This window comes from Sorex araneus, chromosome 6 (genome assembly GCF_027595985.1).
Source record: "Sorex araneus isolate mSorAra2 chromosome 6, mSorAra2.pri, whole genome shotgun sequence".
Taxonomy (NCBI): Eukaryota; Metazoa; Chordata; class Mammalia; order Eulipotyphla; family Soricidae; genus Sorex; species Sorex araneus.
This window is the reverse complement of record NC_073307.1, coordinates 71,721,815-71,745,449: the sequence shown is the minus strand read 5'-3', so window position 1 is coordinate 71,745,449 and position 23,635 is coordinate 71,721,815. Positions and strand designations below refer to the sequence as shown.

Sequence of the window (23,635 nt, the reverse complement as noted above, 5' to 3'; positions counted from 1 at the left end):
TCTCACATCTCAATGCTTGGGTCTAAGGATGTGGTCCTGCTCATGATCTGAAATGCTAGGGACCACCAGGACTACACTACCTGTGCTCAGAGGCCTTGTGGGTGATCAGTCATAGGATGACTGCTTTGGCACCAAGGGATCAAAACAGCATTGCGTGCATGCTTGGCTAATAGCTGTGCTATCTCCCCAACTCTAGAGATTATTATTTTGTAATTCTGGAGAGGGGACTGAGAATACTAACTCATAACAAGTCCTCTGGTGACCATACTCTGGCCAGGAAGAGAGTAGCAAAATAATTTCCAACCTTAACTGCATGTTAGAATCCCTATGATCACCTGTGTCAATCAATCACAGATCTTCAGGAATAAGACTTATTAAAAAAAAAAGAATTTTCAAAGGCACACAGATGATTTCAAGAGCAGTCAAGATTTAGTATCATTGAAATTATCAAGATCTCTTTACACTCTTCTTTTCCCATAATTTCTATGAACATTTTCTCCAGTTCTATCTGTTACAAGCAGAGCTCTGCCTTATTAACAAATACATGATATATTTGCAGGAAAAAACTTTATTTTATAAAACCCAAGTGTAAGATTATACTAAATCTTTAAATAACTTAGGTTTGATACATAGGTCCACTTACAAGTTGTTTTTTTTTGGTAAACAGATGGTGTAAACTTATATATAACTATTATACAGTACTATAAATATATTTTCTCTTGCTTATAATTTACTTTCTTATTTTATTTATCTTATCTCCTACCCTACACCAGGCTTTATTTTCTGGGGCCCCTCAGAGGGGAGCAGGTTGAGTTTCCCTCCCCGCCCCAAGTAGAGCCCCGGCACCTGAAAACCTCCAGAATCCAGCCACAGCCATGCTCAAGGCCACTCTCCTCACACTTGGACAAACCTCACGCATGAAGAAACTGGCAGAGTAACCCAGGCATGTGGGACCAGGGCAGAGAGCTCCAAACCTGCTTGGATCAGGACTGGGCCTCCTCCACCCAGACCCCCTATTTTCCAGTAGCTTGGCAGTCACACCCAGAAACTGCCCCCCCCCCGGCACCATGTTATCCCATCAACGGCCAAGATTCAGAGACTATATAAAATAAAGCTCCTGAAAGTGCATAGTCACAAATAAGCCACATGACCTCTTATGTCTAACCCACGAATGTGCCTAAAGCAGCACACGTCTGTTTGGTTTTAACATACTTGCTTGTATTCTCTGATATACATTCTCCATCCCTCTTGAAGAACCCCGCAAGCTACCGAGAGTATTCTTCCATAAGGAAGAGCCTGGAAGCTCCCCATGGCATATTCAATATGCCAAATACAGTAACAATAATAAGTCTCATTCCCTTGACCCTGAAAGAGCCTCCAATTGTTGGGAAAGAGGAGTAAGGAGAGGCTGCTAAAATCTCAGGCTGGGATGAATGGAGACGTTACTGGTGCCTGCTTGAGCAAATTGATGAACAACAGGATAACAGTGATACAGTGATTTTATTTGGAGGAGAGGTGGCAATGTAGAATATATACAACGTGCAGGATATGTTGATCAATAGTTTTTGTCAACAGCAGGCAATTTGTAAAACTTTTGGAAAGAGGAAAAAATAATATAGATAGGGGACTGGAGAGATAGTACAGTGGGTAGGGCACTTTCCTCGCAAGCTGTCAACCCAGGTTTAGTCCCCAGTACCCCATATGGTCTCCTGAGTCCCACCAGGAGTGATCATTAGCATAGAGTCCGGAAGCCTTAATCACTGCCAGGTATGGCCTTCAGAGAAAAATACAGTTTTTATTGAGAGGTGAATCACATCCCTAACTTCCATGTTGTTTGAGGATCAATGGTAGAAACATAGAATCACAAAATCAGAATGTTTAGCAACCCTTTCAAGAAGAGGATGCCCAGGGAGTGAAGCAATAGCACAGCGAGTAGGGCATTTGCCCTGCATGCGGCTGACCCAGGTTTGATTCCCAGCATCCCATATGGTCCCCTTGAGCACCGCCAGGAGTAATTCCTGAGTGCATGAGCCAGGAGTGGCCCCTGGGCATCGCTGGGTGTGATCCCAAATTTTTTTTAAAAAAAGAAGAGGATGGCTAGCAAAACACAGTGCCTGATGGGTGGGTACCCAAAATGATATCTTGTGTTTGTTTGGGCAGGAAATCTTTCCGTGCCCTTTAGTGAACAAGAACACTGTTTTTTAAGCTCTTTTAACTGTTTTTAAGCTCTATGGCCCTCTAAATACTTTTTTGGAAAATTTCATTCTTATACTGGAGGAACTTTAAGACTGGATTGAGCAACCCTTCTTCATTTGTAAATTCTTGGCTACAAACAACAAAAAGTCTCAAAGTTTTATAGCAGCATCCATTCATGCCTCTCTAACTCCCAACACAGTTTTATATTAATGATTGTGTGTTTTCTTCCACAAAAGGCAGCTTCCTTCATCTCTCCTCCCTGGAGTTAATGGTGTCAAAATAGGAGCCTATAATTCTGTGATCCCTGACTTCATTCAGGAATGAAAGGCTCCGGGATCCTCAATGTCTTGAATTTTTTCAATGTTTTTAATTTGTCAATGCTCAGAGCTTACTCTCAGGTCCTCAACCAGGAATCACTTCTGTGGTATTATAAGGACCACAAAGGATGCCAGGCATTGAACCTGGGTTAACCTTGCTTAGGGCAAGGACTTACCTCCTGTACTATTGCCCCAGTCACAGTAAATTCTTTTTAATATGAAATGTCTTTCAGAGATTCATAAAATTTGAAGACCTGGAGAGAAGATAGTTTGTAATCACACCAAATTTGATTCTTAACTAGAGAAAGAGGTGTTTCCAAGTTTTTTTCTCTGCTTTGAAAGATTCTATTTATAGTTCAGCTTCTCCCTTTCAAGAAATGTCACCTAGGCTCACCTGAACTAGAGATTTGGGTGTAGGGTATACAAGGGATACACTGGAGGGGGTCAGGGTTCATGGTAACTTCTGTGTTCATAGAGGATAGAGGGTGGTTTGGAGGTCCTTACCGCTACACAAAACATCATAGGTCCTCGAATGATCCACCATATTTTCATATTATTGTTGTTTCCCCAGCACCTGAGATATAGAGAAGGCGATAGAAGATTCTTTAAATTGAGACAAGATTGAGTCTGAAGGCTCAATTTTCCTTTAGTTTTCTTCAACCCATCATCATCTTGAGGGATGGGAAAGAGGAGGAGAACTAAAATTCCTTTCTTTCATTTAGTCAATTGACTTTTCTTAGCCATTCAAGTATTCTTCTTTTCAATAGGTTGGTAGTATCCTTCTACACCTTTCTCCATTTTCATACAAACCTAACCTACTGATTAGGGAATTAGTTTTTGTAATTACTATTAAGGGAAAAATATGAGCTCACATAACATATATAGGCCTAGTGACATTCTAATTATATCCTATTCATAGAGACCAAAAATATAGAAATATTTTAGTAGTTTTATGATATTTCACAATACACAAAAGCTACACTTTGTTCAATGTTAATGAATGGTTCACATTTTTTAAAACTTACTTGGGTTTTTATTTTATTTAGTTTACTTATTTTATCGAATCATCATGAGACACACAGTTACAAGGTTGTTCATAATTAGATTTCCTGTTTTTTTTAATTTGAGATGCTACGTGTAACATTATTGATTTTAATATGCAATATAATGATTCAATATGTATATTGAATTTTATGTTGTGAAATGATGACCACAATAAGTCTACTTCACATAAATCACCACCCATATTTATAATTGTTTTTCATGATGAGAACTTTTGTTTTTTGGTTTTTGTTTGTTTTTTTGTTTGTTTTTTTGCTTTTTGGATCACACCCAGTGATGCACAGGGGTTACTCTTGGCTCTGCACTCAGGAATTACCCCTGGTGGTGCTCAGGAGACCATATAGGATGCTGGGAATCGAACCTGGGTCGGCCGTGTGCAAGGTAAACACCCTACCCCCTGTGTTATCACTCCAGCCCCTTTGATGAGAACTTTTAGTATTTATTCTTTTATAAATTTTTGAATATGTAACAGTATAACTATGTATGTCATATATATTAACATGTATGTCATGTTCATAACATCTGATAACTGGAAGTTTTAATCTTTTGAAACTTCAACACTTTATTTAGTTCCAAACCTCCCCTACACGTACAATAAATATGATTTTCTTTTTGGAAATTTGGCCACACCCAATAGTGCTCAGGGCTTTCTCCTGACTCTGTGCTCAGGGATCATTCCTGGAGGGCTTAGGGGACAATGTTAGGTAACATGGATTAAACCTGGGTCAGCCCATGAGAGGCAAATGTCATAGCCACTTTACTGTATCTCTGGCCCCACAATAAACATAATTATAAAACTAGGGTTGCTGTAGCCTATGTCACTAATTCTTGTGCTAATTTTATGCCAATATGCAATTATCATATATGGCTTAATTACCAAGCTATTATTTTAAAAAAATCTTTGATTATTTTTCAGTGGGAATGGGTGTCAATATTTCAAGTATTGCTCAAGGATCTGGGGTAATTCTTAGTGCTACTCAGCCTATCTCTGTGAAACTAGTGGTTAAATACTTGGGACTTGCTATAATATGTTACTTTGGCCCTGTGCCACTGGAGGTCATTAGAGCAAAATGTGATAGATAAAAATAAAATATTTCATTTGATTTGGGTATACATGAAGTCACTGACTCATGGAACTGTAAAATAGAGGTGAATTACCTACCCTGTGTTTTCCAATTTTGCACGGACAATCCCCCATGGTGCAACAAAAAGCACTGGGAAAGCTGGGGAAAAATAGGAAAATGTAGTTAGAGGATGTTCAATCATGTCTACTTTGTTAGTCCTGTCTGAATAGGCAAAATCATATGTTTAAAACTTAGAAAAACTCTAAATTATAGAATTATAAACTGTAAAACCTAGAGATGCCTTAATACATTATTTCACTCTTAGAAAAACTGGAACCGAAAAGAAAATTGGCTATCTCACACTCCACAAGAAAAAAACAAGTAGCTCCAAAGATGTTACAAAAAAATCTCCCGAATTGAAGAATGTGGTTATTTCCTCTGAATGCTGAAGTCTCAGTTTTTTTGACAAGGGTTTGCTACAACAGGGATTTCAAACCTCATCTTGAATCTTTACTTGGCTCAAACCCCAAAGTAATTATTATATATAGTAAGTTGGACGTAACTAGATGTGGAAAATGGTGGTGTGGGGGGTGTGGAGTCATTATTTGGGGTTAATATCCTTAGATAAAGAGATTAGATGAAGGCAGCAGCAAAGCTGCAAGTCCGGGAGCCAGGAAGAGGACCCTTACCAGAACTACATGACTGACATGCTGGTCTTAAACTTCCCAAACATGTCATCCCTAGTAGGTCAATATATATGTGTTTAGAGAAAAAAGAAAATAATCTTATAAACTTTCTCAATATTTAAATATATGCATCAAGTCTAGAGTATGGTGTGTGTGAGTGTGTGTGTGAGTGTGTGTGTGAGTGTGTGTGTGAGTGTGTGTGTGTGTGTGTTCTCTAACTCCAAACAAGGGCTCCATCGGGTTCCCTCATTCTGGTAGGGCTTCAGAAGATATTGAAAATTCAGATCACTTACCCCATCCCACCAGAAGGTATCTGGGCCAAAGCCACCTTTCAAAATGCACAATGGGTTCAAGCAGCCAGTGGAGGTAAAGCCCTTCGACAAGCAGCCATGAGTAATTGGTGCCCACAAAGTAGTGCAGGAGAATCTGGACGGAACGGCAGGAGACTGATACCTGCCGAGTACAAAAAATCCTGTGGGTAAGTCTAAGGTTCACAATATCTGAACCCCCAAGTACTGATAAAAGCCTTTCTCCCTCTTATCCCCTCTCTCCAGCCTATTTTAGAGAGGTTATCAATAATATAAAAAAGGGCAGGTTTTCTGCAGACATAAAGTCCAACCTAGTCTTTGACATGGCGTGCATTTTTAGTCTTTGACATGGCATGCATTTTTTAGGCAAAAAATCACCATCCAGGAATCACTGATATCAATTCAAGTAATCTAGAAATAACAAAAAAAGTCTTCATATCTTAGGAAATTAGGAACAAAATTTCTAAATAACAGATAAATCAATGAGATAATGTATATTAGAATTGATTTTCAAACCAAATGTAAGGAAAATAACTAAATTATGCTCTGGTGTGAAGCTAATATGCCCAAATAGAACTTACACGCATTCATTATGATAGAAATAGGCTAAACAACCAATTATCATATGTGTTATGTACAATATGTTAGAAAAAGTATTTCAAACTGACTATCAAATGCATTCACCCCTTTCTGACCAACTTAGTGTGCATGTATTTTTTTCAATGCAATAAAATTGAGAAAGTTCCTGAAATCACGATCAAATGGCAAAAAATGACTGAACATGAAAATCAAATCAGAAAAAAAAGTAAATGCCATTAGAAATGCATTTGACTGAAAATATAATAAGAGCTTATGGACAATCTTATGCAATAAATTTAAAGTAGACAATTCCTAGAAAAATATGTTACTATTTCTGTCAGAAAAAAATACAAAATATGATTATTATAATTAATATTAAAATATAAAAATAATTACTTTTTATAGTTAAAACCCTACATTAAAGAAAAATCTGGGTCCTAATGTCTTCATTGGCCCTCTAAGTAGAAGGTCAAAGGTAATAAAGACATACCTCTGACATGTAGGACATCCACTCTTCCTCATTGTTGGGTCTCTTGGAGTAAGATTTATGGATGACAACATCCTTCACCAGAACTGCTAAGGCTCTCAAAATGAAAGATGCAAACAAGTTCATGTGGATGTAATTGCGCGTGCAGTGGAGTTTTCTGTGCAAGAAAAGAGCAAGTGAGCAAGTGCCTCTGTTCAGGTATAACGATACCAACAGGAATGTGTATATCACCAAATAACAGACCTTTCCAATGTAGGCTCCAGAGACCAATGACTAGTTCGCATTTTCTGTGTCTCAATTTCATAATCTGTAAAATGGGATTATTAACTAACATCTGTATATATGTTCAACTTGCTAGTAAATGCCCCATGCCATTTACACATGTTTTATTTTTGAGTATCCTTACTCCTTGTGAACACTAGAGGGATGGATAGTATTTTGTCTTGATTCAATAAGGGATGTAAGTGAGGCAGAAATGAATGTTAGATTCAGAGCTATAAATTGTAATCCTGAGATCCAGACCTGAACTCTGAGGCAGGCCAAAGTATAACTCATGGAAGGTCTGTTTCTTTTTTATAAGAAGGAAAGCTTACTTCAAAGTCTTATAAGGATTAAATCAGGGAGAAAAATGCTAATACCTAAAACACAGTGCCTAGAAAATGTCAGTTTTTGTGATCTTTTCCTTATGTACTTGGAGCCTTCTGTGGGCTTTATTTTATTTTTTGTACCAACTAATATGGTGTGGTTTATCCTTGATCTCTTTAGCTGAAGGTGTCCTTTTTCAACACTGTTCACTCACAGCTCCAGGCCTGCTTGGCCTTAAAATTGTTGCAACATTTTTAATATCCAAAATGGAATTGATATAAGTCCTGATATTATTTAATTTATATATCATCCTTCTGAACCACACTATTCAAGAGCATGAACTGGGTCTCCTTCTCATCACCTATGGCAAAATAATACCATAGCTATCAACTCAGGGAGAGCTTAAAATACTTCCTACAGGACCAGATAGTTAGTTGCTACTGGCTTGGTTCTGGGGCATTAGATAAGTGAATGGAGGTGATAATAGTAATGGACAGACAATAAGTGTACAGTTATTGCTTAAGAATCACTATCCTAGGGTTCGAAAGATAGTCCAGAGGGCAAGGTGCTTGCCTTGCCTGTGCTGCCACCACATATGGTCCCATAAGCATTTCCAGGAATGATTCCCTGAATGCGTAACTGTAAGGAATCCCTGTGCTCTGCCAGATAGAGGCCCCAAACAAAACAAAATTAGAAGATGATGAACCACCCTTCCAATGTGACAATTGGTCCTGACTATGTCCAGAAGCCATAGAACATCCTACAGTTGAGGAGTTGGAGGGGGTAGAAACGAGGACTTGTAGGTTGGCTGATCTGGAACTGGCAGTCTCCAGTGTCCCCATACAGATCTCCTGGTCTCCCCAGGCTGACTGTTTATTGCACTCAGAAGCCAAGACTTACTAGGAGGACCCTCTAGTGTATCCACAAATCGGTGATTTCTGAAATCATTGTTCAGTAAAATGCACTCAGGCTTTGGATTTTGAAACACAGTTATAAGGAGTGAAAAACGTTTAGGTTATAAACAGGTGGGTTTTAAATTTGGATTCCAACACTTCCAAGGTATGCCACCTTGGTAAATTACTTTATCTCTTTCTATTTCAGTTAACTCACACATAAAATGCGGGTAGTAATAATAGTATCCTAGAATTAAACCTCATCTTAAACCCGATTACAATGAAATATTTTTAAATCTTTTAAAAATTAGGGGCTTCAAAACTGAGAGGCCGCTAAGTGTGGTCACTCGACCTCATACCTCTTCATCCTCAGCAATGGAAAACAAATTATCTAATGCTTCCTTTTCAGCAGGTCTGACTTTAGGGGAGAGACTCTCCAAACAATAATAGTGAGTTTTGTTGAAATATTGTATGCAATCAAAGTGAAAGTAAAGTGAAATTTATTAGTTACACAGGCGGGGGGGGCTTAGGGTGGGGGGGCTAGGGGCGTGGGGGGGTTGGGGGTGGGAGGGGGTGGGGTGGAGCTATACTGGGATTCTTGGTGGTGGAATATGAGCACTGGTGAAGGGATGGGTATTCGAGCATTGTATAACTGAGATTTAAACCTGAAAACTTTGTAACTTTCCACATGGTGACTCAATAAAAAATTTAAAAAATAAAATAAAATAAAAATAAAATAAAAATTAGGGGCTGGAGCGATAGTACAGTGGGTAGGGCATTTGCCTTGCACACAGCCAACCCGGGTTCGATTCCCAGCATCCCATATGGTCCCCCGAGCAGCACCAGGAGTGATTCCTCAGTGCAGAACCAGGAGTCAGCCCTGAGCATCGCCAGGTGTGACCCCAAAAGCCTAAATAAATAAATAAATATTATTTTAATGTAGACAAAAGCCACAATATTTTTTGAACCACACCCAGTCATGACTAGAAGTTAGTTTTAGTTCTGAACTCCTGGAGATACTCAGGTATCATATAGGACGTCAGGGATCAAACCCGGGTCTGTTTGCAAGGCAACTGCCCTACTATTGCTCTGGCCCCCAGCCAGTAATGTTGATACAATTCTAGATTGAAATTTATTAGATAACAAAGGTTCGATATTAAAATTTAAAAGCATACAAATTTCAATTTTTATGTGAAAATCGGTAATCTTACCACAGAATTGTTAAATCTTTGTTCTTTGTTGCTAGTTGAGCCATCAATGTTATTGCTTTTGTTTGTTGAGTTTTGCTACTTTCCCATCGAATTTGCTGTGCTCCTAGTGGAATTTCAGTATTGAGGACTTAAGAGGGTGTCAGGCAGCTGCTTATGCGGCCATACAGTCTAGAGACTTCAATATCTGTGGTGCGGACCAATGAGTTGACATGGAGGCAGCTGTGAGGAGGTGGACATAGCTTCCTAGGTTTCAGGAAGTATGCGGGTTGGGGGAGGCTTCCTTCCCCACTCTGAGAAGATCCTAGGATTCTCAGAATTTGCACCAGAGTACCTGAAATTATTTGCAGTTTGGTGTCTCTGCAGAGAATCTTAGTGAAGTGGTCGGGTTGAGCCATTGAAGTGGCTGCAGTAATGAAGTATGGGCACAACTTCTGGGGCTTTGGCGGGCGGATACAATCTTGCTCACCTCCTAAAGGTACCCCCAGAGTTTTCAGCTGCAGAGATTGATGAACCCATGAATTTTTGCTGCTTAGCTTGGGTCTTAATCGTACATCATAGAGCTGGGCTGGTAGGTCAGGGAACATGGCAGTGGCTCCCGGGAGGTGTGCTGAGATGGTTTTTGTGATACTTAGGGCTTAATCCTGACTCTGTACTCAGTGGTCACTACTGATGAGGCTTGGGGGACCATGTGGAATACCAGGGATTAAATGTGGGTCTGTCATTTGCACGGTAAATGCACTAACTGCTGTACTCTGGCCCCCATGACTAGAAGGAGATTTAAATAACTAATTCATTGAATTTGTTTTTAACCATGGCTGGCACTAGAAGACTCTCAAATGATTGATAACTAATGGAAAATAAAGGACCCTGGATTAAAAACTATTATTCATTAATTTTCCTTAGTAAGGCTTTTCAATTTAATCTATAACAATATTAAACTTCTTTTGAGTACAAACTTAGGACAATTTTCACATGAAAATTGGTAATCTTACCAAACACTGCTGAGTGCGGCCACAAAATAACATTGAAACAAAAATATTGTCATGTAGAATTGTAATAAGAACAGAAAGTGGTGGTGTGCTTGCGATTAAAGAGGAGATTACCAAATCCAAAAGGGGCAAAGTAAGTCAGGCAATTCCAGATGTGAACTTAGTGACTTTGAGTGACACTGGGACTCTTAATAGTTTCATGTTATACTTTTCTTCTTCACTTGAATAACGGAATGGATAGATGAAGACTCAAATCCATTTTAACTCTTCAGATCTTCTTTTGCATTCTACAGGTAATCAATGAGCAAATTTCAATTATGTGTCTGAACAAATACTGAGATATTTCACTCACCGAAGAAATAAGAGAAGGCTGAGAGCCAGGCAGAGGGAAGCAATGGAGACAGAGTAACCCACGGTGTACAACAGTTGCAAGTTCAACAGCAAGTCGTGGTGCTTCTCCTAAATACAAAGGAAGATAGATATGACCACCAAGCTAAGAGTCCAATCTCCAGCTTGGACTTTCTCTCTCCAACCATGTCAGGAACACAATTAGTCCCCACATGGATTCAATCCATTTGTTGATACCCAAGTAGGGTAGCGTAGTTGACTCTGGCACATCTCAGAGACCAAAGGACCTCAATGAATGAAGAGCCCGCTAAGGATCTCACCTCTCTGACTTGTCCCACAGTTAATTGTTGGTGCACCAAGGTTCATGACTTCAAAGAATTGTGCCTAGGACAAGAGAGTGTCTTGAGAATGAGGGTAGTTTCTTCTCTCCTTGGAGTTCTGTTCTTAGAATACACAGGTCTAGATCTGGAAAATTGTGGTCTCCCTCCTAAAATAACTTTTTAGAGGTAACTACTTAAAGAAATATGATAAAAAAGGAATATTTTATCTGAGTCCCAGAGAGGTAACTATGTTGGAAATTCTACATCAATTGTGATAATCCAAAGATGTCTCGCCTCACTAGTGATACACAGTGCATATTACTATCAATATTATATATCTAAATAGATTTCATATTTTAATAATATTAAAGATAGTGAATACCTTAAAATTTCTCACAAATTTTCATGTAACCTGTGATCTATCTCCTTTCCAAAAATAAAACACCAGATTTCTTTCTGACATAACATATAAATCTGCATTTTTAAAATTATATATAAGTGAAATCCTGTGACATATGTTTTCTTTTTGTTGTCTTACTTTCTTCAGAAGAATTGTATTGAGATTCATGTATGTTACCGCATAGTTCACTCTATGAACTATATGCTACCAGTAGTTCATTTTCATTGCTGAGTAGTTTTCCATTGTGAATATGCCACCTTTTTTTCATTTAACTTATTTGTATTTTTTTTAGATTTTTTTCTTTCACACATGAACTTTCTATGAAAATTCCTTCTACAATTTTATAGATATGAATTTTATATCAGATAAATTTCTAGAAATACAGTTGAGGATAAAATACTGCATGTTTTAATTTTTAGAAAAACTTCAAGACTGTCTTACAAGTAACTTGAATTCACTTACATTTCCACCATGACACGATTCCCAGCTGCTCTAGATCTAACACTTCATATAATCAGTTTTTTTTGTTTTTTTTGTTTTTTTTTTTTGCTTTTTGGGTCACACCCGGCGATGCACAGGGGTTACTCCTGGTTCTACACTCAGGAATTACTCCTGGCGGTGCTCAGGGGACCATATGGGCTGCTGGGATTCGAACCCGGGTCGGCTGTGTGCAAGGCAAACGCCCCACCCGCTGTGCTATCGCTCCAGCCCCGTCATATAATCAGTTTTAAAATGGAGAATTTTGGCCACTCTGGGAAGCATTCATGTTGAGAAATATTTAATGTGCTTATTTGCCATCTGTTTTTTGCAAACTGTCTTTTAAACATTTGGCCATCTTTTAAATTAGCAATCTTGACAATTTGCAATTTTGAATTAGAAATGTTTTTTATATATCCTAGGTATAAATATCTTATATGTATTTTGTAAGTTATGGCTTGGCTTTCTGTTTTCTAAACAGTGTCATTAGAAAAGCAAAAGTCTTTTAACTATGATGAAATTCAAATTATTAAGTTTTTATTTTATAGTTTGTGCTTTGTTTATATTTTAAAGTAAAAACAGTTTTCATTTAGAAGTTTGAGGAAGTAGGATGGAGAGTGAGAGAGAGTGGAGGAAGAGAGAGAAAAATGTCCTCACAAGAGAATGACGGTTTCTCTAGAGGAGAAAGAGCTTCAGTACTCATCCCAACAATATATATGAAAGTACATATCACAGGAGGGGAATTACACATGGAACATGTGCTCAGGCACCATATGTGCTCGGCAACAACATTTGGACACCGAAAGCACATGGACTTGGGCATCATAAGTATATGTTTCCTTTGCTTGTTTGTTTTAATAGGGTTTTCCCCCAAATTTCCCCTCATGGAACTCTCTACCTAGGTGAGATTAATTGCTAGGGTGGTTGCCAAAGTGAAGAGTCGGGATTAGTTGATGGCCTTCTTTGGTATCCTTTTCCTGGCATTTGTTCCTTCTGGATCTTCTTTAGGAGGGTGTCCAGCCTTCTCTAGGTCTGTGTTGGCACTAGGTGAAGTTCTTATAAAGCCTTAGTTCTGATGTCCACAAGGTGAGTTTTAAAATTAATTGTTTTTTTGACTTCCCCAAAATTTATTGTCTTGGCGGGGGAAAAGTGGGGTGGGGGTTGGGGGGGTTTCCTACCTGCCTGCTTCATATCACCCCTAGAGATTTCATCACCTTAAATCTTTAAGAGAAAAGTGGGTGAAGGTTCATCTTCTGGAGCTTCTTTATGCTGACAAAAGGGCTGTAGACCCTGCCTGCATAAGGGGTGAACATTAGCTTTAATGGGCCCAGGCAATCATTGGGTATCAGAGTTGTCAGCCTGAATTCTGAAAAGAGAAGAGCATGGTTAGGACTGGGGACTTAATCGTAGACCCTCGTGTTTAGAAAGAAGGACAGAAGGAAAGAAATCAAGCGGGAACAAAAGAATGAGGAGTAATGGGTAAACAAGCGTCAGGGGTCCAAGTTATACCGGTGACATTAGTGAGTGGTATAGTGACATATCCCAACCACAGACTCAACAAAACTGAAAAATGAGACCTAAGCTATAACCACTGAACTTTGTGCCTATCAAGTGATAGGTGTAATAGGGTGGCAGTTGGTATGGGGAAGGAATATGGGAACACTGGTAACCCTGGTGCTGGGATTAGTGTTGAAATATTACATGCCTAAAACTCAAATATCAATAAATTTGTGAATTACGGTTCTTTAATGTAAAAAGGCCCTAAGAAGACATTCCCCTCTGCCCATGAGAGCACAGAATAGTTTGCTGCTTTAGGTCTCATTTTAAAAATCTTTATCTGGCTCAAAAGTCTTAGATTTTTAGATAATTTTTTTGCCTCGCAAGTGTAACATATCTAGATTTTACATTTATGTCTATAGTCTATATTTATTAGCTTTATACCTGATGTGAGACAAAGGTTAAAGCGCAGGAGTTGGGTATCCAATTTTTCTGACACCATTTGTTTTCCATTTGGTGTTTTTCCATTTGTTATTTTTTTCCATTTGTTTTCCATTTGTTTACCATTTGCTGGCGCTTTCAAGTGAAACATACATTGAAAGCACAGACTTAGCAACTCTGGAAATATGAGATTTAAGCTGCAAGCACCAAACTTGACAGTCATGTGCCTGCCAAGGTGGCAGGCGGAGCCAGGGTGACAATGGTAGTACATCTGGGAGCACCAGCTGAAGAAAGTTGACACTGGTGATGGGATTGGTGTTGAAACATGATATGCATAAAATTCAACTATCAGTAACTTTGTTACAGTTATTTAATCAAATAAAAATAAAAACTAAACAAATGTAAAATATTAGTAAAAAAAAAAAAAGTAAATTGCCCTGGGAATGGAGAGTTGTTGCAGGACTGCCTTGCTCGCAGTCAACACTGGTTAAATCACTGGCACCCACAGGATCTCTTATACTTCCAACACTGCTAGGTGCGGTTCTCTAAGCATACATGATTTTCATAATTCTGTGTACTTATTTTACACTGATATTTAACAATTGTGGAGCTTTATAGTATGTCTTTCACCTATGTTTTTGTTTATGTTTGTTTTGGCCACACTGGGTTGTGCCCGTGGCTTATTCCTGCCTCTGTGCACAGGGATCACTCTTGACGTGTTCCAGGGACCGTATGTAGTGCTGGGGATCAAACCTGGATCAGCCGCACACAAAGCAGGTGCCTTATTCGCTGCATGATTTCTCCAGCTCCACTTTTGCTCTTTCTCAAAGTTCTTCTGGCTATTTATCTTTTGCATTATCAATTAATTTTTTGAATTATCAAATCAGTTTGCCAATTTCCACACAAATATTCTGGGATTTTTATTTGGATTATACTGAAACTATGTTTATTAATATGTTTATATAGTTTATGAATGTAGTAGGATCTCTTCATTTAGTTATATTGTCTTTAGTTTACCTCCACAAGGCTTTGTAGTTGTCAGGGTACTGGTAATATTTGGTCAATTTTATTCCTACATATTTTTAATGCTGTTATATTTTCTATGCCACGTCCTCCTGCCCACATACCAAATTCCGCAGGATGAATATGTTGTTCCCAGCGTTCTCCCTTCCGAAATCTGACAGGCCATTTCATTGGTAAAGAAGTGTACAGCATCCGGTCCAGACAAGGTCAGATCTGAACACCTAAAGAATCTGCCGCCAGTACTCGTCAGCACACTAGCTGGGCTCTTCACACGCTACCTGTCTGAATGCAAGGTTCTGTCCCAATGGAAAACCAGCAGGACTATCCTGTTGTACAAGAAGGGAGACATCCAGGACATCGGCAACTATCGCACAATCTGCCCGTTGTCTGTTGTCTACAAGTTATTCACTCGAGTCATCCTGAATAGGATTGGCAGAACACTAGATGAAGGACAATCACGTGAGGAAGCCAGGTTCCAAAAAGGAATCAGCACGATGGACCATATCCACACGGTGACCAAGCTCATTGAGCTTTTGTGAGAGTTTAAGATGCCACTCTTTCTAACGTTCATCGATTAAAGAAGGCCTTTAATTCTGTTGAGACTGAATCAGTCATTGAAGCTCTAGCTAAAAAGGGTGTTCAAACTCAGTACACCAGGATCCTCTGTGAGCTGTATTACGGATTCACCACCAGGATCTCACCATTCTACAAAGAAGTGATCATCAACGTAAAGAGAGGGGTTTGGCAGGGTGACACCATTTCACTAAAATTTTTCAGTGCCACCTTCAAGAACATCATGTGATGACTGGAATGGGAAGGAATGGGAGTGAAGATAGATGGTCAGCAACTACTCCACCTCCACTTTGCTGATGACATCGTTCTCATAACACCAAATATCAGCCAAGCGGCATGAATGCTGGCCAACTTTGTGAGTGTGGAAAGGTCGGACTGCAGCTGAATCTCATGAAGAAAATGTTCATGAGAAACGAACTAGTTCCTGATGTTTCTTTTGCCCTCAATGGAAAGAACATCTCCAAATGCAGAAGTTATGTATACCTAGGCCGAGAACTCAACATGACAAACAAACTGGCACCTGAACTGCACAAGATGAAGAGAGCAACGTGGAATACCTTCAAGAGCATCAAAGAAGTGGTTAAGAGGACGAAGAACCTCCAGCTCCAAGCACATCTTTTTGACTCCACTATTCTTCCTGCACTAACATATGCCTCAGAAACCTGGGCCCTACGAAAATAGGATGAGAACACTAATTGGGTATCCCAAAGAGGAACTGAAAGAGCTTATGCTTGGAGTATCACATTTCACTCAAGTGAGAGAAGGAATCCGGAGTTCTGTACTCCATCGATGGTCAAGAATCAAGGATGCACTAGAACAGATGACTGGTTGAAGAAACTTTGGTACATCTATACAATGGAATACTATGCAGCTGTTAGGAAAAATGAGGTCATGAATTTTGCATATAAGTGGATCAGCATGGAAAGTATCATGCTAAGTGAAATGAGTCAGAAAGAGACAGACATAGAAAGATTGCACTTATCTGTGGAATATAGAATAACAGAGTAGGAAACTAACACCCAAGAATGGTAGAAATAAGTACCAGGAGGTTGACTCCATGGCTTGGAGGCTGGCCTCACATTCTGGGGAGAAGGCAACTCAGAGAAGGGAGCACCAAGTAAAATGTGGTCGGAGGCCATTCGGGGGAAGGGTGATGCGTGCTGAATGTAGACTAGAGACCGAACACAATGGCCACTCAACACCTTTATTGCAAACCACAACACCTAATTAGAGAGAGAGAACAAAAGGGAATACCCTGCCACAGTGGCAGGGTGGGGTGGGGAGAGATGGGACTGGGGAGGTGGGAGGGATGCTAGGTTTACTGGTGGTGGAGAATGGGCACTGGTGAAGGGATGGGTTCTCGAAAGGGAAACGAGCACAAAAATGAGTAAATCTGTAACTGTACCCTCACGGTGATTCACTAATTAAAAATAAATAAATTAAAAAAAAGAATCAGAGGTGCTGTCTCATTTGCCAAGGTGTCAAAAATCAGATGGGCCAGACACGTAACTCGATTTAAGCATGACCACTGGACTAAAGCTGTTACCGACTGGATTCCACGGGATGTCAAAAGACCGCATGGCCGTCCAGTGACGAGATGATAAGACTTCTTTGTCAAGACCCTGAATGAATGGTTTGAGTACTCGGTGTTCCTGGAGCAAGTAAACGCTATTGGGCTACACTAGCACAAGACAGGATGAATGGAGATGTTACTGGCACCCGCTCGAACAAATCGATGAACAACAGGATGACAAGTGATATTTTCTTTACAATAATTTTATAAATTATTGTTTTTAATTTCAACTTTTGATTTTACATTTGTTGTTAGTATAGATAAATCATTTTAAAATATATTTATATACTGCAACCTTGACAAGTTGATATATTAGTATTTTGTGCTGATTCCTTTGGATTTTTTGTAATTACTCATGTTTACAAATAAACTTTATTTTTCTTTCTCAAATATTTTAAATGTTATTTTTCTTGCAATATTGCTTTGTCTGAATAGTCAGTAAAATTTTGATATGAGCTAGAGTGTATATTTATTATTTCATTAAAAGTTTTAGAGTAAAAGCAGTTGTTTTTTTCTAATTAGAATGGTGTTAACTCTTCTAAAATGGTGTAGCTCTTTATAATATCTTCTTCTTGGAGAGAGAGATCAAAAGGGAATACCCTGCCACAGAGGCAGGGTTGAGGGGGGAGGTGGGATTGGGGTGGGAGGGATACTGGGTTTATTGGTGTTGGAGAATGGGCACTGGTGGAGGGATGTTTGCGAACATTGTATGAGGGAAAAACAAGCTTGAAAATGTGTAAATCTATATCTGTACCCTCATGGTGACTCAGTAATTAAAGAATAAAAAATAATAATAAAATTTAAAAAAGAAAAAAGAGGAAAAAAAGAAAAATATCTTCTTCTTGTTAAATTTCCTTCAGGGTTATGTCAAGAAGACAGCTGGAAGGAGATGGTGATTTGAGAGGGAACCTGCGAACACAGGTGGAGGGAAGTTGACACTGGTGATAGGATCAGCCACAATATAGTACGTCTAAAACTCAATTATGAATAACTTTGTAAATCACAGTACTTTAATAAAACACAAAATTAATTAAGGAAATCCCTGTGACTGTTAAACTACCCTCAGCTACTGCTGGTGACTGAAAGCAATATCAACATGATTTATAATTATGGAGACTGGAATCAAAAATCAGTTAAACTTGGAAAAAATAAATGTCTCAGCTGGCATGCATTCCTTCTGAAGGCTCAGTTCTTTTTAGTTTTGTGGTCTTGTCAAGCTTTGATGTTTTACATAAGGCCTGTTCTGCAATATTTGCAGTCAACAGTGTGTAATATTCTCTTCTCGCTAGCTTCTAATACCATTCTTACATCTTCTTTCTCTGACCCTGACTTTTTTTGTATCTTTTTCATCCTTATAAGAATGAGGACATCTGGAATTCCTGGATGTATCAGTGTATTCTCTCCATCCAAGATTCTAACTTAATAACAAATGCATCTATGGTGTCACTTTTGTTATATAAAGAAACATTTTAATTTGTTTGGGGATAGATACATAGAAACCGTAGGGAACCATACACAATCTACCTTTATTAGATTGAAGAAATTTTCTTCTGTTTCTACAAGCTTAGAATTTTAAGTATGAATTGAAGTTGACTTTTATAAAAAAAATTAATTATAGTTTGGGTCATGTGGTTTTTGAGGTTGATTTTTCTCAAATGCTTCATATTTACTGATTGAGAAAATCACATTTGTGAATTTTTTAGCCTGCTAATGTGTGGAAATACATTTATAACTTTTAGATGATAAGCCTACATTGCATTCTTGGCTTAGTCACATATTTGCAATCAATGTCTTAAATGTTTTGCCAAGAATTTTTGTTCTACAAATGAACCACTATGACACATATCGACAGTAAGGGTATTATGCTAAATGAATTAAGATGGAAAAAGACAGCGTTTCAATCACTACACTACACTGTAGCATTGTAGTCAGTTGTTCATAGTTTTGCTTGAGTGGGCACCAGTAATGTCTCCATTGTGAGACTTGTTACTGTTTTTTTGGCATATGCCACTGGTACATATAAGAAAAATAAAAGAACGCAAACTCATAGGTACAGAGAATAAATAGAACTTTACAAGAGGAGAAAAGAGTGAGAAATTGGGCAAAACAGGAAAAGGAGTCAATTATAAAGTGATCACAATGTATACCTGTGTGTAACTATAAAATTTTATACTAAAAACTTACAAACTTACAAATATCAATTGATTCAATTTTAAAAGCCACTTTTGCATTTGGTTCATTACTGGTATTAGACTTTTATTTTCTTGTAATGGCCTTGTTAAGTTTGGGTATTTGTGTATTAGTAAACTATATAGAATTTGGAAGTCTTCTTTTCATTTGGGGGTACAATTTCCATGTAATTCGTTATCACTAAATTATTGGGGTTATTACATACAAAATGTTAATTGAATTATCATGTTTTACAAAGTCATTGATAGTTGTGTTTTAGGATGTAGTGTTTCAACATTATATTCAACATTCCCACACCTGTGTCAGCTTCCCTCCACCAGTGTTGTCATACTCCATGCTCTGCCGTGCACCTGCCACCTTGACAAGCACATTACGAAGTTTAGTGCTCATAGCTCTGATCTCAAGTTTTCATTGTTGTGGAGTCCTAATTTTATTCTTAAATGGTTTCTAAAATTAATCATTGAAGTCAACTCTGTGTCAAGGTTTTTAACTATGACACAATTTTATTAATAGATATAGGGCTATTCATATTGTCTAATATAGATCTTTTGCAAATTTTGTTAGTTTTCCATTTTTAAAAGAAATGTGTTCATTTTCTCCAGCTTAGCTTAGAGACACTCTAATAATTCCTTATCTTTTTATGTCTGTAGGGTGAGTATCTAATTCACTTTCCTCACTCTAATCATATCTCTCTCTCTTTCTCTATCTCTCTTTCTCTCTCTCTCTCTCTCTCCTCTAACCTCCAGTATTTTGAAGTTTGTCAAATACATTGTTCTCAAAGAACTTAAGTTAAACTGATTTCTCTCTCACACTACCTATTTTTGTGTATTGGCCTCTTCATTAATTTATATTTCTTTCTATTTTTCTTATGTGTACTCTGGATTTAGCTTACTTTTTCCTTTTAATATCTTGCTTATTTTTAATGGAGGTAAGAGGTTTACATAATTTCAGAAATACTTTTCTACAGCTTATTGAAAGCTGTCACACTGGGGCTGAAGACATAATACAAAAAGTAAGGTATTTGTACTGCATGCAGCCAAATCAGGCTTAATCTCAGATACTAGATATGCCCCCCAACGCACAAGGATGCTGAGATACCTGAGAAGAGATCCAGGAGTAAGCCTAGAGCCAGGTGTGGTCAAATCCCCACCCCTCACTGCCCAAGCAAAAAGTGACAATTTGTGCCTGAAGAAATAATTTAAAGGTTAAGGTGCTTGCCTTGCATGCAGCCATGGTACTGGTTCAAATTCCGTAAATACTGCATATGGTCTCCTTTATCACTGCCAAGAATGGCTCCTAAGCCCCGCTTGGTGTATACCCCAAACCAAATAAAAAACAAAATAAAAGTTGTCACAACACCATGCCACATCCCTCCACCATTAGCTATTAACCTTCCTCTGCTCTTTGAGTCCTCCTCTAGTGACCAGAATCATTGGAGTAGTTCATCTGTAATCTTGTTTTTGTTTTATGGGTATCTTTTGTTCCTCATGTCATATTAGTTACTGCACTTGTCCCTGCAATTCCTGAGAACCAAAATTCACTGAAGTAAAAAAATTCACTAATACAGCACTGTGTCTACTATTCTGTTTGATATGGGGACTACACACTGTGATGTTTAGAGGTTATTCCTAGCTTTACACTCAAGAATTACTCCTAGCAGTCATAAATGTACTAGGTCAGGGTGGTAGGGAGAACGATAGACAGTGACAGTAACTACTTGGGCTACTGTTGACGAAGGGTAGCCATTGAAGACTTCTATTTGAAGACATTGGAATGAGATCTGGATAATGAAAAAGAAGAAATAAAAAACAAGCTGGAAGAAAGAAGTGGGAGCAGCAAATGAAAAGACTAGAACTGGGCCTGGAGCATAACACAGCAGGTAGGGCATTTGCCTTGCATGTGGCCGACTGGGGTTCGATTTCCAGCATCCCATGTGGTCCCCTGAGCACCGTCAGGAGTAATTCCTAAGTGCAGAGCCAAGAGTAACCCCTGTGCATCGCTGGGTGTGATCCAAAAAAAGCAAAAACAAAACAAAAAACCAAAAGACTAGATGGACTGGGCTGACTTACCTTTGGGGTTCATATTGCATTTCACAGTTCAAGAAATATAGTGGCTCCTATTTTGTTTGACATCTGCCATTCCCCAAGCGAGTCTGGGACAACAATCTGAGAAAGCTTTCTGTGTGGCTCCTGATGCAGACCAGCTAGCTGGGTGCCCACAGGGAGCGGAGAGAAATGTTTTCCCTGAGTTCAGCAGACTCACTTTTTTTTTGAAGCTGTGTTCTTCAGAACATTCAGAATCATCCTGCCAAATATCTGTGGAGTTCTCCCGCATCTGCCAAGTCCCTTGAGCCGAACAGTATCTGTGGGCCATTCCTGATCTCTCTGAAATGAAACACAGCTCTAGAGAAAAGGTCAAAACACACAACCCATCCCCCAAACACTTGGTAAAGGACCCACCCTTGTAGCAAAGCTGTGGAAAATCCCAGGGAAAGGGAATTTTTTGACTTCCCTTTAGGGGCTCATTAGCTTCCTTACTGTTTATTTGGGATGGAAAGCTAAACACAGATGTCTCTACATTTCCTAACAAATCATGATCTGATAGTGTCTTCTGTGTTTACCCAATGTCCCTGGAGCTAGTCCCTGGTGATTCTGACACATGGAAGCCCTCCAAAATACATTCTAGCTGGGAGATGCCAGTTGGAAGCTCCCAGGGCATTTCTGATGTCCAAGAGAGAGTTCCGTGAGGAGAAAAGCCAGCTTTGCCACCTTCAGATCTTGGGCCAGGCCCTTCTACTTATGATCTAATTGTTTCTTCTTCAGGAATTGAAGTTTGCTGGTGGGTTAAATTAAAATGCATAGTGATGGGTAAACTATTGTACCAATGATATTGGCCTTTATTACATCTACTCCAGGGCCCATTGCTCAAATGTTCTCCAACCTGGAGAATCAGAGACCAGACTTGTAAATTAAAAGTAAGAACTTTTGAAATTCTTAGTCCTCTCCTTTGGTATAGACCAGCAATTCCTATTTGCTGAATTAATGGGTAAATACTACATATTACACCAACTTATCTATGGTATACAAGACGTCTTTCTTAGAGAAACATCTCAAACCAAATTCTCTATCTTCTCAAACTGCTCTATATACTAGATAGCAAATTGATCTTTCCAGTCCTCTGTACTAGTGGTCTTCCTTTCTTTCTTTAGGCTTTTATTACCCGTCATTTCATCCTCAGGTGATTATGTCTTGTTTTCATATATTTGAAATATTTAGCTATCATTTTTCACCCTTGACATCCCCTAACAAGGCCCACAAACATCTTCAACTTAGATTGTTGTGATATGAAGACCATGTTAGTCTGAGACTCGGTAGTCTTAATAAAATTATTAAAATATAAGTTATATAATGCCAAGAATGTGCTGAAAATCATTTAAATGTTCTCTTGTCTGAAATTAAAAGCTAGGTTCTTTCTGTGACCTCAGGAATGCCTAGAAAGTCTGGCCCAAACCCTTGGACTTTGTCTCACACTGTTTTGCTTTCTCCTTGCTCCAGCCACACCGACCCCCTGGACAGTTGTTTCCCTTCATTATTTCATTCTCTTCTGAAATTTTTGTACTAAGGGACATAAATTTCTCATTTCTTTTAAATTTTCATAAAAACATCTTGTTAGAAAGCTGGCCCTGGCCAGATAATTTATAATAGCCATTTTATTGCCCCAATTCCAACTCTCCTATGCCTTAATCCACCTATTCTATATTGTTTAAAATACTTCCCATTCAAAAGTACTTTGTACTTTTCTTATACGTGTCTTGAATAACAATTTTTCTATCTTATTGGATTGTGATTCCCATAAAAAAATGGGATTTATTGTTTGGGTCACTAATATATACTGAGCACCAAAATCACACTTGGTGCATAGTACAGTAATTGTTAACATTTTTTGAGTTAGAAATAGCAATTACATTCTTTAACATTTGTGCTCTTATGCAGCTATAAATCTGGGTATGCAGAGAAGAAGGAGGCTGATTGCCAAGTATAGTGTGGAAATATATGCAAATAAATGTGCCATATGATATTATACATACAAATGTTGAAGACTGGAAAGCCACAGAAAAGACATTGAAAGACAGGAGCCCTTGCTCGAGTGTAATAGACTGGAATATATTCTAAAATATTACCTACCATATTAAGAATTAAGTATACATAAGTGTCTGGGCAGCAGTTTTAATGAATTATGGTAGAATAGTGAGAGAAACTAGGAAGCAGTAGCTTGCAGATAAAGGAGGCTGTGCTTGCTCTTTTCACTGGGATGGAGGTAGGCAAAAATACCAGAAAGGTTAATAGTTGCAAATGATGGAAGTTGTGCAGTGCCATTTGGAGTCGTTGGTGATGGGCCAGTATAAAAGCTGATGGA

The 23,635-nt window shown here is 38.5% G+C and overlaps 1 protein-coding gene across 1 annotated transcript in view; it reads right to left on the bottom strand.

Annotated features, from left to right (window-relative positions):
* Window positions 1–23,635, bottom strand: part of GLP2R (glucagon like peptide 2 receptor) — a 75,334-nt gene that overhangs the window by 33,248 nt on the left and 18,451 nt on the right. Inside the window, exons 4-9 of the mRNA XM_004603989.2 lie at window positions 21,482–21,603; window positions 10,730–10,836; window positions 6,703–6,856; window positions 5,619–5,778; window positions 4,738–4,798; window positions 3,018–3,087 (exon numbers count right to left, since the gene is read on the bottom strand). Of these exons, the coding sequence (XP_004604046.2) occupies window positions 3,018–3,087; window positions 4,738–4,798; window positions 5,619–5,778; window positions 6,703–6,856; window positions 10,730–10,836; window positions 21,482–21,603 (674 nt within the window). The remainder of the gene's footprint in view (window positions 1–3,017; window positions 3,088–4,737; window positions 4,799–5,618; window positions 5,779–6,702; window positions 6,857–10,729; window positions 10,837–21,481; window positions 21,604–23,635) is intronic.